At 39.1% G+C, this 13620-nt stretch overlaps 3 protein-coding genes across 3 annotated transcripts; 2 read left to right on the forward strand and 1 right to left on the reverse strand.

Moving 5' to 3' along the window:
• Positions 1-1557: 1557 nt before the first annotated feature.
• LOC140374062 (uncharacterized) lies at positions 1558-4356 on the reverse strand. Its single transcript, XM_072460842.1, has 4 exons — positions 3995-4356; positions 3362-3416; positions 3030-3144; positions 1558-2934 (listed from the first exon to the last, which is right to left on the reverse strand). The coding sequence occupies exons 1-4, from the start codon at positions 4280-4282 to the stop codon at positions 2484-2486; spliced, it is 909 nt and encodes a 302-aa protein (XP_072316943.1). The 5' UTR covers positions 4283-4356; the 3' UTR covers positions 1558-2483.
• Positions 4357-4550: 194 nt separating this feature from the next.
• On the forward strand, positions 4551-8278 carry LOC140373980 (uncharacterized). The gene is made up of 4 exons (XM_072460741.1): positions 4551-5168; positions 5276-5330; positions 6225-6342; positions 6861-8278. The coding sequence occupies exons 1-4, from the start codon at positions 4872-4874 to the stop codon at positions 6889-6891; spliced, it is 501 nt and encodes a 166-aa protein (XP_072316842.1). The 5' UTR covers positions 4551-4871; the 3' UTR covers positions 6892-8278.
• A 497-nt stretch (positions 8279-8775) lies between these two features.
• them4 (thioesterase superfamily member 4) lies at positions 8776-13341 on the forward strand. The gene is made up of 6 exons (XM_072460659.1): positions 8776-8985; positions 10232-10421; positions 10715-10877; positions 11913-12023; positions 12640-12764; positions 13192-13341. Exons 1-6 carry the CDS (start codon positions 8881-8883, stop codon positions 13233-13235), a joined length of 738 nt encoding a protein of 245 aa, XP_072316760.1. The 5' UTR covers positions 8776-8880; the 3' UTR covers positions 13236-13341.
• Positions 13342-13620: the final 279 nt, after the last annotated feature.

The following is a 13620-nucleotide window of genomic DNA, read 5'->3' on the forward strand; positions in this document are numbered from 1 at the left end:
TCTCTTTGGGTGTCGACCTTGTGGTGCCACTGGGGCGGAATGATGGCCCTGTGATTGCCTGTGCGCCTGGAGGGAGCGTTTGCCCGGGACAGACCCACAGATGGGGCAGAGGCGGCTCCGGCAGTGGGACAGGGGGCAATTCAGTCAGACGTTCTCATTTGATCAAAATATGGCAATTTCCAACAATGGATACATGATTTATTTAGCTGGAGTCAGCCTTAATGCAAAGAAAAGTTTATAGGACTTTTATCAAAGGTCAAAGTTTTTCAGTACACGTATTAAACAAATTTACTAACGAGGGATACAAATAGGATTGCCCTGAGCATTTTGAGTACTTTTACCCATTCTTAAGATATAGTCTTTTCTTTTCATTTATTAATCGCTTTTGAAATGGTCCTGGATTCTGAAACCCATGGATAGTCGACAGCTTTAATTTAATCACGTTAAGTTCAAATCTTAAAAATCCATCAGAAATGTCACACGATTGAACCTAAATTATTGTTCTTTTTGAAATTCCTGCGAGCAAAATAATGAGCTTGGATTTGTTTAAACATTCTTTTAACACTGTCCTTTAGTTTCATCTTTGTGTCTTTGTGCCACAGGTAAGTGTCTGTCAACGTCCACACCATGTAATGCACAAACAACATTCTTTTTGTGCTTTGTTTGTTGCCCGAAACTGCCCAAACTGTGGTCACTTTATCCTCAGAACTGGGCCTTTATGAGGGAAACAAAATATATTTTTTCTGAGGAAATTATGTTATTTTGTTACTGACAGAATGTTTAGAGATGGAAATATCTAAAGGTATAACACACACCAAATGTCTACTCAGTTTCTACCAGTTTCCAAAAAAACTGAATAGTCTCAAATGCACAACAAAAATATGAAATCTATTTGTTGTATTTGTTTAGTAGTAGTATTTGTTTAGTAGATCCGGACTGGAATTTTTGGGCATGCAATTATCTGGTTGGGTGCCAACTGTTACCTAGCAACCATCCTGAAAACAGGTTCTCCTGGTTTTCTAATTATTGACTTAGACTGCTGTAGTAGTCCATATGGCAGTTTGCGAAGAGAAGTTGAAAAAGAAAACTTGAAATTTACTAGTCGAGTCGAGTTTACCTGAAATAAAGGCATTATATGGTATCATTGTTTGTCAAATCATAACTATAGTGTAACTGATATGGATTTTGGGTCTTGTTTTCAGTATGGTTGCTAGGTAACAGTTGTGGTATGACCTCTATATATGTCACATCTACATCTTCTGCTCATGTCCAACCAGGAAGTAACACTATAAATGTCATCAAAATGGGCAAACTGGGCAAAAATATATGGGTGAAATCTTAAATACAAGTCCATTATGTTTTAGTGAAATGTGTAGTTTAACCTGTTGTAAGCACCTTAAACACAGTAGCAATTAGTAGGGTGTTGGCTTTCAACTTGCATCACACAAACTGCATTGTAGGCGTTTGGGTTGGACATTTATCAATAGAAAAATTACTTACAGGTAGAACAAAAACATCCAATTAACATTTTTATTCACTAGAAACTTTTAACGCTAACAAACAATATTTTCAACACACCACATAAATAAGGCAACATTTTGTGGCACTTTACTTGAGTTACTGTGAATTGTACTTCATACTTACCGGTAGTAATAGTAGTAATAATACATCTTTTTAAGTAAAGCCACTCTTTGCTGCAGTTTTTGACTTCTATATTTCATGTCTGACCAATGTATATATGTACTTAGAAAAGTACATATATACATTCATACATACATAAATAAAGAGCCCATGGTACACATCAGGAAAATTAATTCAGTTCACACAACATGATTCTGTAGATAATCACATGATACAATTAGCCTTTTAATTTTAACATTGCATATATTTCAAAATGTGGAGGCAGTAATCACACAGGCCCAATTGTTGCCAGTTTAAAGGACTATAAGCCACTGAATTAGGCTTTTGTGGATTCAATCTCTAACCCAAAACTGATCGAGTTCAACAGTATAGGTGTTTTATCAGGTTTTTCCTTTTCTACGCAGATACAATTGAGATTTTCACGTCATGAAATGATCAAATAGCGTGAATGGGACAGAGCCACAACAGCGCCTGAAAAATAGATTCTGAATCTCGGTGAGACTTTCCCGGTTAATAAAGGTCAATCAAATAAATAAATTATATTCCCATTTGCAGAGTCTCGCCATAATAAATCATTGTTAAAACCGCACATCGGACCGAGTGTCGGGTTGCTAATGAATGATGACCAACAACACGTGTAGAATGTGATGATATGAAAGCTTAAACTGAGGACACGTCTGGTTTGTACAAAGGTATGTATTTTTGTTTTCAAGCTACACATATTTATTCAACGTGACTCTGCAAGTTTTTCATGGGACTTTAATAAAAATGGGCGCGACAACACTATCACTGATTGGAATAAGCCAGGCGCAGTTGTGCATGACAGTTACTATAGGATTTTATTATTTTGGCGCATCTTGCTTTGGCGCTTCTTGCTTTGGCGCATCAGGGTTTGGCGCATCTTGCTTGGGCGCATCTTGCTTGGGCGCATCTGGGTTTGGCGCATCTTGCTTTGGCGCTTCTTGCTTTGGCGCTTCTTGCTTTGGCGCTTCTTGCTTTGGCGCATCTGGGTTTGGCGCATCTTGCTTTGGCGCATCAGGGTTTGGCGCATCTTGCTTGGGCGCATCTTGCTTTGGCGCATCTTGCTTTGGCGCATCTTGCTTGGGCGCATCTTGCTTGGGCGCATCTGGCTTGGGCGCATCTTGCTTGGGCGCATCTGGCTTGGGCGCATCTGGCTTGGGCGCATCTGGCTTGGGCGCATCTGGCTTGGGCGCATCTGGGTTTGACGAGTCTGCTTTCCCCTCGTCCTTCTTTTCCGCTGCTTTTGTTTCTTCTTTCTTCTCAGGACAAAAACTATAAACGTGCAAGTGCAGACACAGAAATGTTACAAATGATGGGTCAAACCACACAAAATGAATGAATGAATAGGACGTTACTGTAGAACATACTCTTTCACTGATGAGCCAGGTTTGAGGTAGTTACAAATGGGACTTTGTGCAGTGAGTTTTTCGTTAAGAGTTGCTATCTCTGCTTCCCAGGCCGTCCTCTCCTTTGTACTTTCATCTGTCAAACGAAATACATTTTAGAACAGTATTTTAGACTGGGCAGTATTGTATAAAATGGGCCAGAGCCTAAAATGTGTGCCGAGACCAAACCCCTTTAGGCAATAATGAGCCACATATTTGTTTGAATTGCCAGTTTATGAATGATTTTCCACCAATCACAGCTAGTTTGGCAATGGCCGAGATAGGTTTGACATTGGAGGTTGAAGAAAACATACCTTGGAAGGTTTTTGCTTGCTCTTGCAGGGATCCGACTTCATCTGTCGCCAATTTCTGCCAAAATAAAAAACAAAAGACAATTATTCATATTTGTAATGTACAGAAGATTAAAACCTTGTAGGAAGAATGATCTGTCCAAGTTTGTTTTTTTCCAAGCTTAACGCTGCCTGCTTGTCTCCATGAAGATATATTCCAATTAAATGTGTTATTTCTTAAAAGATATATATAATTAAAAAATGTGCAACTGTGAGCGGGCTCGCCTTGCCGCAGATCTGATCAAATTTGTGCCACACACTTAATATGATAGGAGTTCCTCCCAGTTTTTATATGACACAAAACAACAGACCAGAAAGACACAGATAGCAAAAGAGTTCTGAATATAGAAACAATTTATTTTGTAGCCATCTGTTGTAGACACTGTTTTCACACAGACTACTGAATGTGTAAAAAAACAAACAAAAAAAACAGTCCCTTGTGATGGTCTTCTTCCCTGCTGCCAGAAATATGCCCATAAAACATTTCAGGAAAAGTTACGCATTGCACCTTTAATTAGCCCATGTTTTGCCCGTCTCTATATGTACATTGCACATATGATTACATGCTTACACCTGTGCCATGATAAACACGCATACCTTCGTGTTCAAACACATATCCAGCTCGCTTTTCTTAGTGTCTGTGTTCAGTCCAGGCATCTCTTTCTGGAGCAACGCTTGCGCAGCCTTCCCCGACTCCATATCTTTATCGGCCTTCGCCATCTCCGTGTGGTACTCCGTCACCATGTCCTGCACCACCCGCAACTTCACAGACAAAAACGTGTCCTGCTTCTCTCGTAAGACCAAATCTTTAACGCGGATTTTCATGAGCGCAAACGAGCCCAACGACACCACAAGAGAAATCGGCAGCAGCATTTGCAACTTCATGATCGATTGCGGGCTAAATTTGGCCGATTAAACAATCTGAAAAATGAACTCAATTCACTACATGTGAATCTACGGAAACCTTATTCCCCTACTGCACCTGTCTGTCTGGTTCGAGCGGTGTTTCGGAGACAGCCAATCACGTTCCGCGCTCACCCTTTAGGCACGCCCCTATTCGGGACTCGGCGCTCGTGATTGGCCGCGTGACACCTGTACACGTTTTGCTGGACATCCCGAATGAGAAAGAGAGAGACAGAGAGATAAGGAGAGAGAGTTGGCAGCCGAAACAGGAAATTAATAGACAACTTTTCCTATTTCTTAAGCCTATTTTGACTACGGTTGACATTTAAGAAGCCATGACGTTTTGAGTTCGGTCTAACTGATGAAAGCTCTGCAGCAGACGCGCGTTCCGGTGGTGATTTGAGTGACGTGGGTGTCAATAATACACCTGCCGTCTTGTTTGCTTATCCTGAAGAGCAAGTTGAGCAGGTTCCGCGGGGGGCAAGGTGCTCAGTGGCACACACACACGGGCGATGCGCGTTTGAGGCGACGGCGATTTCTGTCATATGTGGAGGACTTGCCCCGGTGCAGAATGAAGTTGCTTATCTTCGTGTGCGTGGTGGCAATGGGTGTCACGGTCGTGATGATCTTCCAGCTCGTGCGCCAAGAGTTGACCAGTAGAAATGTGAGAGATTCGACCATAAACAAAGCCGCCGAGATATCGAGACAAGAAACGGCGCTGGCAGGGCTGAAAAAGAATTTCTGGGGGAAAAAAGATGACCTCGAGAAGCTTACCAAACAGGTCGAGGAGCTGAAGAAGACGACGGACACTCTGAAACAAGAGAAAATTACTTTGGAGGGGAAAATCGGCACATGCAACAAGGAAAAGGTAAAGTAGGAACTGAAAGGATGTATTGTTTTAAACTGGGCAAAGGTTACGGATAGACTACAGGTCAAAGTATCTTTAATGATGTTTAATCCTTATTGTTTCTTCAGGGTGATGTGGAGAAAACAAAGAATGAAGTCACGGATTCCTTTGGTAAACGGAAAGGTAAGTGACTGCCACATTTCTGCTACATAGACGTATTATGTATCTTTGGATGTTTTTATTGCCTTTTAAAAATGTACAAAAAGCTGGATCCTTACTGTGAGCAGGCAGTTACAGGCCAGATCTGTGCAGAGGCAACACTGTATTAATGTATGTTTTTTTTTTTACAAATGAAACACCTGCAATTAAAGTGCAAGTTACACTGCCTGTCCAAAATAAAGGGTCACTCTCTCTAATATTTGGTCGGAGCACTTTGATTTGATTACGGCACAATTCTGCAACATTAAGACATTTTATTTCCATCCAGTGTTGCATTATTTTTCACACAGATCTTGTATTGATGATGTGAGAGAGTGACCGCTGCACAAAGCCTCCTCCAGCTCGTCCCAAACACTCTCACTGGGGTTCAGATCTGGGGTGGATTAGTTCCTGCTTCTCCTTAGATGTTTTCTCTCAATGATGTGACCCTTCTCAAACACGCCGACATCTTTTTCCATGACCATGGGATTTGTCTTTCCACACGGTTGTTTCAGAAATGAGAAGCTGCGTCAGTTTTGGTTTAAATACCGTGTTACAGCTGAAAGACCACCCCCTGCAGCTGCTCGTACCTACCGTAATTACTTGGTGGAATCCAAGTGTAGATATGTTTAACGCCATACTGTGGAACGTTCCAGGCAAAGCAATAACTTCTCCATGGCGACAAGCAGATACAGAATAGGACCGCCCCAACAGAACATACACCTTTCACTCATTAGTTATAAGTCTTTGTGAATCATCTTTACTTTTACTTTAGTACTTCCACCACTATCCGCTCTATCCCTCTGAACTTAGAAGTGTGAATGATCTGTGTCTGTACTTTGTTATCAATCATTTTCAATTGTGTCTTTGAATCTGAAGATGAGCACGACGAGGCCAAACAGATCGCTCAGAAGACCATCGAGGATCTGAAGGCACGCATTCTGGAACGAGAGAAAACCATTTGTTTGTCAGTGGATACAACCAATGCTGAGGCTCGGTAAGGATCCAAATTGTTTGCATTCAATTTCAAAAATTAAACTATATCGACTCTCTTTGCAGTAGTGTGACAAATATCTAGCATGAGATACAAGTATAGCCTATAGGGCAGGACAGGACAAAGCACAGATGACAACAGAAAAGAGAGAAAAGATGCTCCAAGCTATTTTCCATCATGCTCAAGTTACATCTAGACTAGTTTCTGTTATGGAATATCACACAAAAACATACTCGACTTCAATAAGTAAACATGCCAGGCTCCACCACCCAAAAAACAATGATGTTTTGCACCAATGTACAGAGAAACATATTTCTTACCACATAATAAAATAAGAAGTTAACAAATAATGACCTAACGACCAACAGTGATTGTTAGTTTGATGGGCGTTTAGTTACCATATGTTCTTAGTAATATTTGGGTGTGACTGTGCATGCAGCCACACCCAATTCATATTTAAATGTTTAACGTCTGAGTAGGAAGTAGATTATTATTAACATTTCCCCTTTTAACTTTTGCAGGAAGCTGTGTGGTATAGGTGACCCGCAGTAGATCTACCAACATTTTGGTCAAACCAGTGAAACTACGTTGTACTGAGCACATCTTGAACCAGTGGAAAAGTTGGTTTGTCTGATTTCTAAGTGAAAGAACAAATATGTGGCCAAAAAGAAACCCCCTCATCTCTTCCATGTAATTTATTTTTGAAAAGTGTGGATATTTTATGTTTCAAAATAACAAACCCTCTTCCTTTTGTTGACTTGGTTCAGTCCGCGTGTGCAGTACAGTCACTGCTTCAGAAGCATTCTCTGCTTTTAAAACCTTTGACACCTGACGGGATTAAACTTAACTGTTTATTATCAGCAAAGTAAGAGAGAGAGTGTGAGGCTAAGTAAAGAGAGGAGAGGCAACAGGTTAGAGCAAGTTGGCAATTAGTTTTCGCTAAAGTGACTGTGCTCTCTAGTAATGCACGAGTCAGGCTTTATTCGAACCGTGGGTCCTGCAATTTTGGCGTTCTCTGACCCGACCCGGATAAATTGAAGAAGATTTACCCCGATCTGCCCCGCGTCCATTAAAAAGGTTGCATATTGAAATGCAGTGTAAATTGGACGGTTTTGATTCTGTCGGAAAATGTACCTGAAAGCTCTAAACTGTTGACAGTATGTAGGATCTGCACCTGAGCAATGATGCTTTTTAACAAAGTCGGCATGATTAATAATAATTTAAAAAGGAACTGGAACTTTGCGTCTGTTTTTCTCACCCTCACTCTCTCGCTCGATCACTTGCTCAGTGCAAGCCCAGGAGCAGAGCCAGACGTGTTCTCTGTATGTTAAGCTTCAAAATTCTGCAAGTTTTTTTTATAATCTGACATTCATAGAGAAATTAGTCTAATGAGGAGCTGCGTCTGAATGCTAAGTTACATGTGCAGTGTGGACATGGATACGGCGGTCAGTATTTTATAACCCACACAGCAATGAAATTGGATTTAGACAACCTGTGCATCACTAGTGCTCTCTGCCTCCTCTGTCTCTCCTCTAAAGTTTACAGCGAGTGCTTGTTCTGACTGTGGACCAGAGGCTGAAGGTTGGACCTGTTTTGCTGTGTCGTGTTTGTAAAACTTGCTCCTTGTTCAGGACAAGAAGCAAGTTTACAAACATCAGTCCAAAGTTTGCAAAAACGGGTCCAAATAGTGGTGCTCGGTCCAGTTAATCTCATTTTAATGCTAGGGTTGGATGATCAAAAAGACCATTTTTATTTGTATTAAAAATGAATAAACAAATGATAGTAATTCATAAGTCACCATTTCATCTTCGCCCCTGCTCTGAATGCAACTGAAGTTTCAGCAAAGTGTGACGCTGTGCCAATGAAACGTTTGTATGTGTCTTATGCGCCCTCTAGTGGAGGCTTGATGGGATTAATACTAGTAAAGCCAGATATTGAATGTGATGTGTTTATTTTTAGTGGTTTTCTATTACCATTCTGCCTGTCAGTCTGTACTAGGAAGTCCCACAGGATCTTGGCTCAGTCCTTCTCTCTCTGTTTCCAAATTTAACCTTGGGGTTTCCGGTCCATACTCCGCACAGATGTTCCTCCACAACGCCAGCCACTTGGTTATATATTTGTTATCTCTGTCAAAGCGTTCGAATTGTATTTTCCTTGAATAAAAGACAAAACAAAAACACATGGCTGCTGGAACTGGACGTTGGTTGTACGTTGCCATGGCGATTATCTCCTTTAGTTAACTGACACAATTATTTCCTCTTTGCGCACGTCAAGTTGAATGCAGTACCGGAACTACCAGTGGGCGGCGACATCATGCGCGGTTCACGCCCTCTACGCTGAACGTCAGAACCAGCGAAGAAGAATATAACACATTGAACCGGCTTTTAGTTGTTTTGACCATGGTTTTGAGCCGTTTTACGCATATTGTGAAGGCGGCTGTACAGAACAAGCTCTCCGAGAGTTCCACAAAACATGTAGAGCTGTGTTTCTCATCAGCGGAGGGTTTGTTTGAATAACGTGAGCTGTTATATGTGACCGGTTATGGCGAGGGTCCTTGGTCAAATGTTCAAGGGCTTCCACACTCTGCGCATCGTGAAGACTTGCGTTTCTGCGGAGTTTTACGGAGCTAAACTGCACACCACAGTGGTAAGTTATGCCTAAATATATATATCTGTTTTAGTCACAGACGTGCTGGTGTGACTGGTTCACAATATCCCTCCCGTGAATGGGTTGTTTTCCAGATGCATCTCTATTATGTGTAATAACCCGAAAACATGAAGAGTGTGTAAACGAATGACAGTTTGGGTACGTCATACATTCCTGAATGGAGGCAACTAAAATGAAGTGGAACATAATGTGATTTCAATGCAGAAACTTGGATTAACTACAACATTTCATAAAATATATATTTATTTAAAACGTCAATCAGATACATGGGATATAACTTGTATCGAAGAGAAATACGGTTGTACTTTACATTGTATTTATTAAGATGTTATATAAGATTTTCTTGTTTTGTTATTCATTCTATCTACAGATATTACATAAACTGAACTTTGCGTGAACCTCAAACACAATTTGAAGCTAGTATATTTTGTAATTGACCAAAAAAACTGATATTTCTACTCTGAAAATTCTAAATTGTTGCTTATTTTTTCTGATAAAGCCTTAAAATCACGAGTGTTTAGATTTGATATCAGTCAATCATTGACATTTGAATAATGTGATGGTCTGCTTCATTTAGCCTCAATCTAACCCATTTTGAACATGCAGACAGCATAGTCCAAACATTAGTGTCTAGATAGGGGACACTGAACAAAAGTAAGTTTTTTTTATGATCTGTGTTTTATCATTTAGAAACTTCATCATCATACATTTTAGACACTCCTGGGAGATAAAAAAAAAATACCTCTTAATTTAGTTTGAAGAAATAGGCTTTTATAAATGGCATGAGCTTATTAAAGCAGTCTGAAAAAGGGAGGAATACAGCCTTTTTCTATTCTGAGTCATGATTACATTTCTAACAAAAAGTGGGAGTCATGGAGCAACTGTTACTCCTGACTCAAAGTTTAAAGAGATATGGGATCACAACTTGTTCCTTTTACCGAAAACCTCATTATTTATAGTAATTAGGAATAGTAACTGTGGCGTGTGCTCTGACACAAAAAAAGAGGCAGCTGAATCCACTGTCAGTTTACTCGGTTGCTCTGCTCGGTATACATATAAGTGCTTAATGTTACTGTTAACATTATAGCAACAATTTTCTAGTACATAGCGCTTTGCCTTGAATGTTCCACAGTATGACATTAAACCTTTTTACCTCCATTTATATTTTAATCTCGTGTTGTAATCAAAATCATATTATCATTTCTTCTCTTTTTTTTTTTGACAGAATTTGCCAGGAATTTTCTCGAGACGACCAAGAGACTTCAGTCTACCAAACTCATCATGGGGCCCCAAAATGATGGAGCTTTACGATCATTACAACAGCCAGTGTGAGATGGAAACAGAAGACGTTCAAAAACAAAAGGAAGCTTGGATCCGACTCCCAAGCTATAACCGCTTTATCAAGTATGCCACAGGTAAAGAACTGCTCACGGCACTGTATTATATTGTTTCATTGCACTTATTTAACTTAACTATTGTTTTCTATGTCTTGCGTTGTCGTTCTTGTCGATTATGTGGATGTATGTATGGTCCAGACTGGGGAAAAAGTGGCCACATTTTTGTTTAATCTTCAACATAATCATCCGCGAAATATGTAGTCAAACCTGTCATATGCACTTTGAGTTTGTGAATGTATAAAAAAGAAGAAAAAATGAGCGTTGTTGGAGCCACTTTGATGTTATTAATATTTAGCGCCTGTGCTCTTCAGGTGGACAGTACCTGAGCGCAATGATACAGTCGAAGGCGAGACTTTTCACCAGGAATATTAAACAGGCGGGAGCAGCTTTTGAGTACGTCATCTTTGTGAACAAGGAGGAGAAGAAAAGCGTCTGTTTATTCCAAGCAGGACATTTACTGGAGGGACCACCAGGGTATTTCACATGTCTTTACAAAATATCATCTGCTTTAGAGGCAAAAATGTGTCTTACAAATTTCTTAGAGCCAGTGCATTTCTTTATATTGCATTCAAAGGGGAAATATTCTGCCGACGTTAATGACTTTTAACCTTGGTATGATAATGTTTCCTCATTTATTTTAAGACATGCAGGGGGTTTATAAGTGGCATGTACACTCTTTCCAAAAATAAAAACATGTCATTTGTTACCGGGAATTGAACGGGACGTCAATGGACCTGTTTCCAAACCGTTTTTTTAGATGTTCCAGTTTACAATGAACAAAATGTAAAGCAATGATCTACTTATGGTATAGTTAGGGTATCACGTAGTGTAAAGGACCCCAGGAAGAGTAGCTGCCTGTTAATTTCAGCTAATGGGCTCCTAATTATAAACATAAAGATAAGCACAAAGATAAGTTCAAGGCCAAGAACCTGAAAAAAAACTCATATCTCTCCGCAATGTACAAGGACGGCAACAGCAAAGTGTTTATTCAAGATTAATACGGACTCAAATAGGGCTATTAAAACAAATACCCTAAAAGTTTACCCAAAAATATAAGGGCTACAACTAACGATTATCTTAGTAGTCGACTAGTCAAACGGTTAATTCTATTTTACATTGATTAAGTTTGAAATATGGTGCCTGAAGACAGAGATCATTTACAACTATCTATTATTGAAGTAGTTTATTCTTTATTGACATTATGATTTAATAAGGCCACTGTGTTATAATAGGTCTTTTCATGTGTGCTTTAGAGTCTAGTCCAGATAACGTTTACGATTATGAAAATACGATTATTTTCTGTAGACAAACAACCGACAACGTTTCAAAAATACTGAATACACTTAAATAACCCGAATCATGGTATTTGTCAAGTTGTTCCAGGGAAAAAGCATGATTTTCATATCGATATTGTAATGTAATAAATATCTGCCCATGTGCCTGCGCCTGATCGTCTGTATAGTGTTCCACGGGGATAAAGTAACGGTGTAAAATCTCTGTCTCATTCAGTAATGTTCACGGAGGGGCAATAGCCACTATGATCGACGTGATAACAGCGACACACGCCACGTTTATCTCTGGAATGGTTATGACTGCCAACCTCAACATCAACTATCGAAGGCAAGTGTTTTTTAAACTTCTTGTCTTTCAGCTTTGGCACAAACCACTACATTTTAAAAGGCCGTTGATTAAATTGTTTAGTCAATGCCATGGACAACAGCTATCTCTGCAGTGTACTCCGGGCAGCAGGGAAAAAGACACTCACAAAAAAATGGGTGACACAAATTGCACTGACAACGACTTTGTTCCCGGTTTATGGAACAAAATACAAAGACCTTTTAAATTAAATTATTGTATGCCTTTTAATGAATTCAGCGTACTGGTTAGAGACTACCATTGGTTTTCTTTTTGAATGTTTTAGGTATTTGTAAATGTTTTATATGCATTTTATCAGGTTATCATGTGTTTCTTTGTTTTCTTTGTATGTTGTATGTTTCTTTCATTTGGTTTCCCCTGTATAAATGAATGTTTAAAAAATTGTATGAAATAATATTGTAGATTGTAGATCACTTACATACTTAAAACACTTATTTATATATTTAGATTTAAATACATATATTAAACAAGTAAATAAAAATACTACATAATGCTGCAGTTGACAACAATTAAGATGGAGAAAAGGGATGATTGTAGCAGTAGTTTTCTCTCTAACCTTTCATTTCCTTTGCCTTCACAGTGCCATACCGTTAGGGAGCACAGTGTTACTGGAGACAACCTTGGACAAGATAGAAGGCAGAAAAACATATATCAACTGTAAAGTGACCAGCGCTGACGGCTCCAAACTGCACACGGAGGCAACAGGTAAGACGGGTTCTGAACAGGTTTATGTGCTCCTGATAAAAAGGACAAATACAGTGATACATAATCAAACATGCCAGCAACGCCAAGCTCCTCGGACAGTAATGACACAAAGACAAGGCTCTTTTTCAGTCCATATTGAAGAAGATAGATTTTAAGGTAACATTTTATTTATTAATTTGGTTTATTTAACAGGGACAGTGAGTGTACTTGAATCAACATTACTGTAAATGTACCAGACTTCGCCAGAGAGACTTTTTTCATCTGTAGGTCCCGGAGCGATGGTAAAATGGTTTCCCTAAAACACAACAATAAGAGTTACACAAAACAGTCCACTTAAAAGGTAGCGATGACACAGATCTTACCCAGCCCTACACTGTTTTGTAGTTTTGCCTTATCTGGTTTTCTAAATACTAACTTTGTTTTTCAGGCCTGTTTGTGTCTGTCAACGTCGGCCACCTGTTGGGGATTTAACAAGACACGTGCTTTTATCATTTTATCTGCAGTATGTTTGCATTATATTCTTTATCTGCATTATCACTAAACTGTTTTGTTACTACCTCATGCTTACTAACTTGAAGTTGAAATCATTTTATTTATATATATATTATCATTATTATTATTTATGTCATTCCCTGTTATTTAGATGGTTCCATCACTCTCTAAATATAACTAATATATACCAGAGAATAATTGTTCTGATGTAAAATAATAATAATAAAAAGTTTTTTTTATGACTTATTAGTCATTGTATTTATACGTTTATGTCACCTTTTTACGACTGAGTATAAGGGCCAACCAAAAATAAAAATAAAATATGCAGCACTACGAGAATAATGTCATCAATTAATGAGGAAAA

The sequence above is a fragment of the Eucyclogobius newberryi genome, unplaced genomic scaffold, assembly GCF_026437365.1.
Source record: "Eucyclogobius newberryi isolate DKJ021-1_F unplaced genomic scaffold, fEucNew1.0.hap1 SCAF_3, whole genome shotgun sequence".
In the NCBI taxonomy this organism is placed as follows: Eukaryota; Metazoa; Chordata; class Actinopteri; order Gobiiformes; family Gobiidae; genus Eucyclogobius; species Eucyclogobius newberryi.

Coding starts and splice junctions, on each gene's coding strand:
- LOC140374062 (XM_072460842.1), bottom strand. CDS start 4,282: ATGAAGTTGCAAATGCTGCTGCCGATTTCTCTTGTGGTGTCGTTGGGC. Junction 3,145..3,361: donor GCAAGCAAAAACCTTCCAAG/GTATGTTTTCTT, acceptor TTCGTTTGACAG/ATGAAAGTACAAAGGAGAGG. Junction 2,935..3,029: donor CCTGGCTCATCAGTGAAAGA/GTATGTTCTACA, acceptor GCACGTTTATAG/TTTTTGTCCTGAGAAGAAAG.
- them4 (XM_072460659.1), top strand. CDS start 8,881: ATGGCGAGGGTCCTTGGTCAAATGTTCAAGGGCTTCCACACTCTGCGC. Junction 10,422..10,714: donor CTTTATCAAGTATGCCACAG/GTAAAGAACTGC, acceptor TGTGCTCTTCAG/GTGGACAGTACCTGAGCGCA. Junction 12,765..13,191: donor ACTGCACACGGAGGCAACAG/GTAAGACGGGTT, acceptor TTTGTTTTTCAG/GCCTGTTTGTGTCTGTCAAC.
- LOC140373980 (XM_072460741.1), top strand. CDS start 4,872: ATGAAGTTGCTTATCTTCGTGTGCGTGGTGGCAATGGGTGTCACGGTC. Junction 5,331..6,224: donor TTCCTTTGGTAAACGGAAAG/GTAAGTGACTGC, acceptor TTGAATCTGAAG/ATGAGCACGACGAGGCCAAA. Junction 6,343..6,860: donor ACAACCAATGCTGAGGCTCG/GTAAGGATCCAA, acceptor TAACTTTTGCAG/GAAGCTGTGTGGTATAGGTG.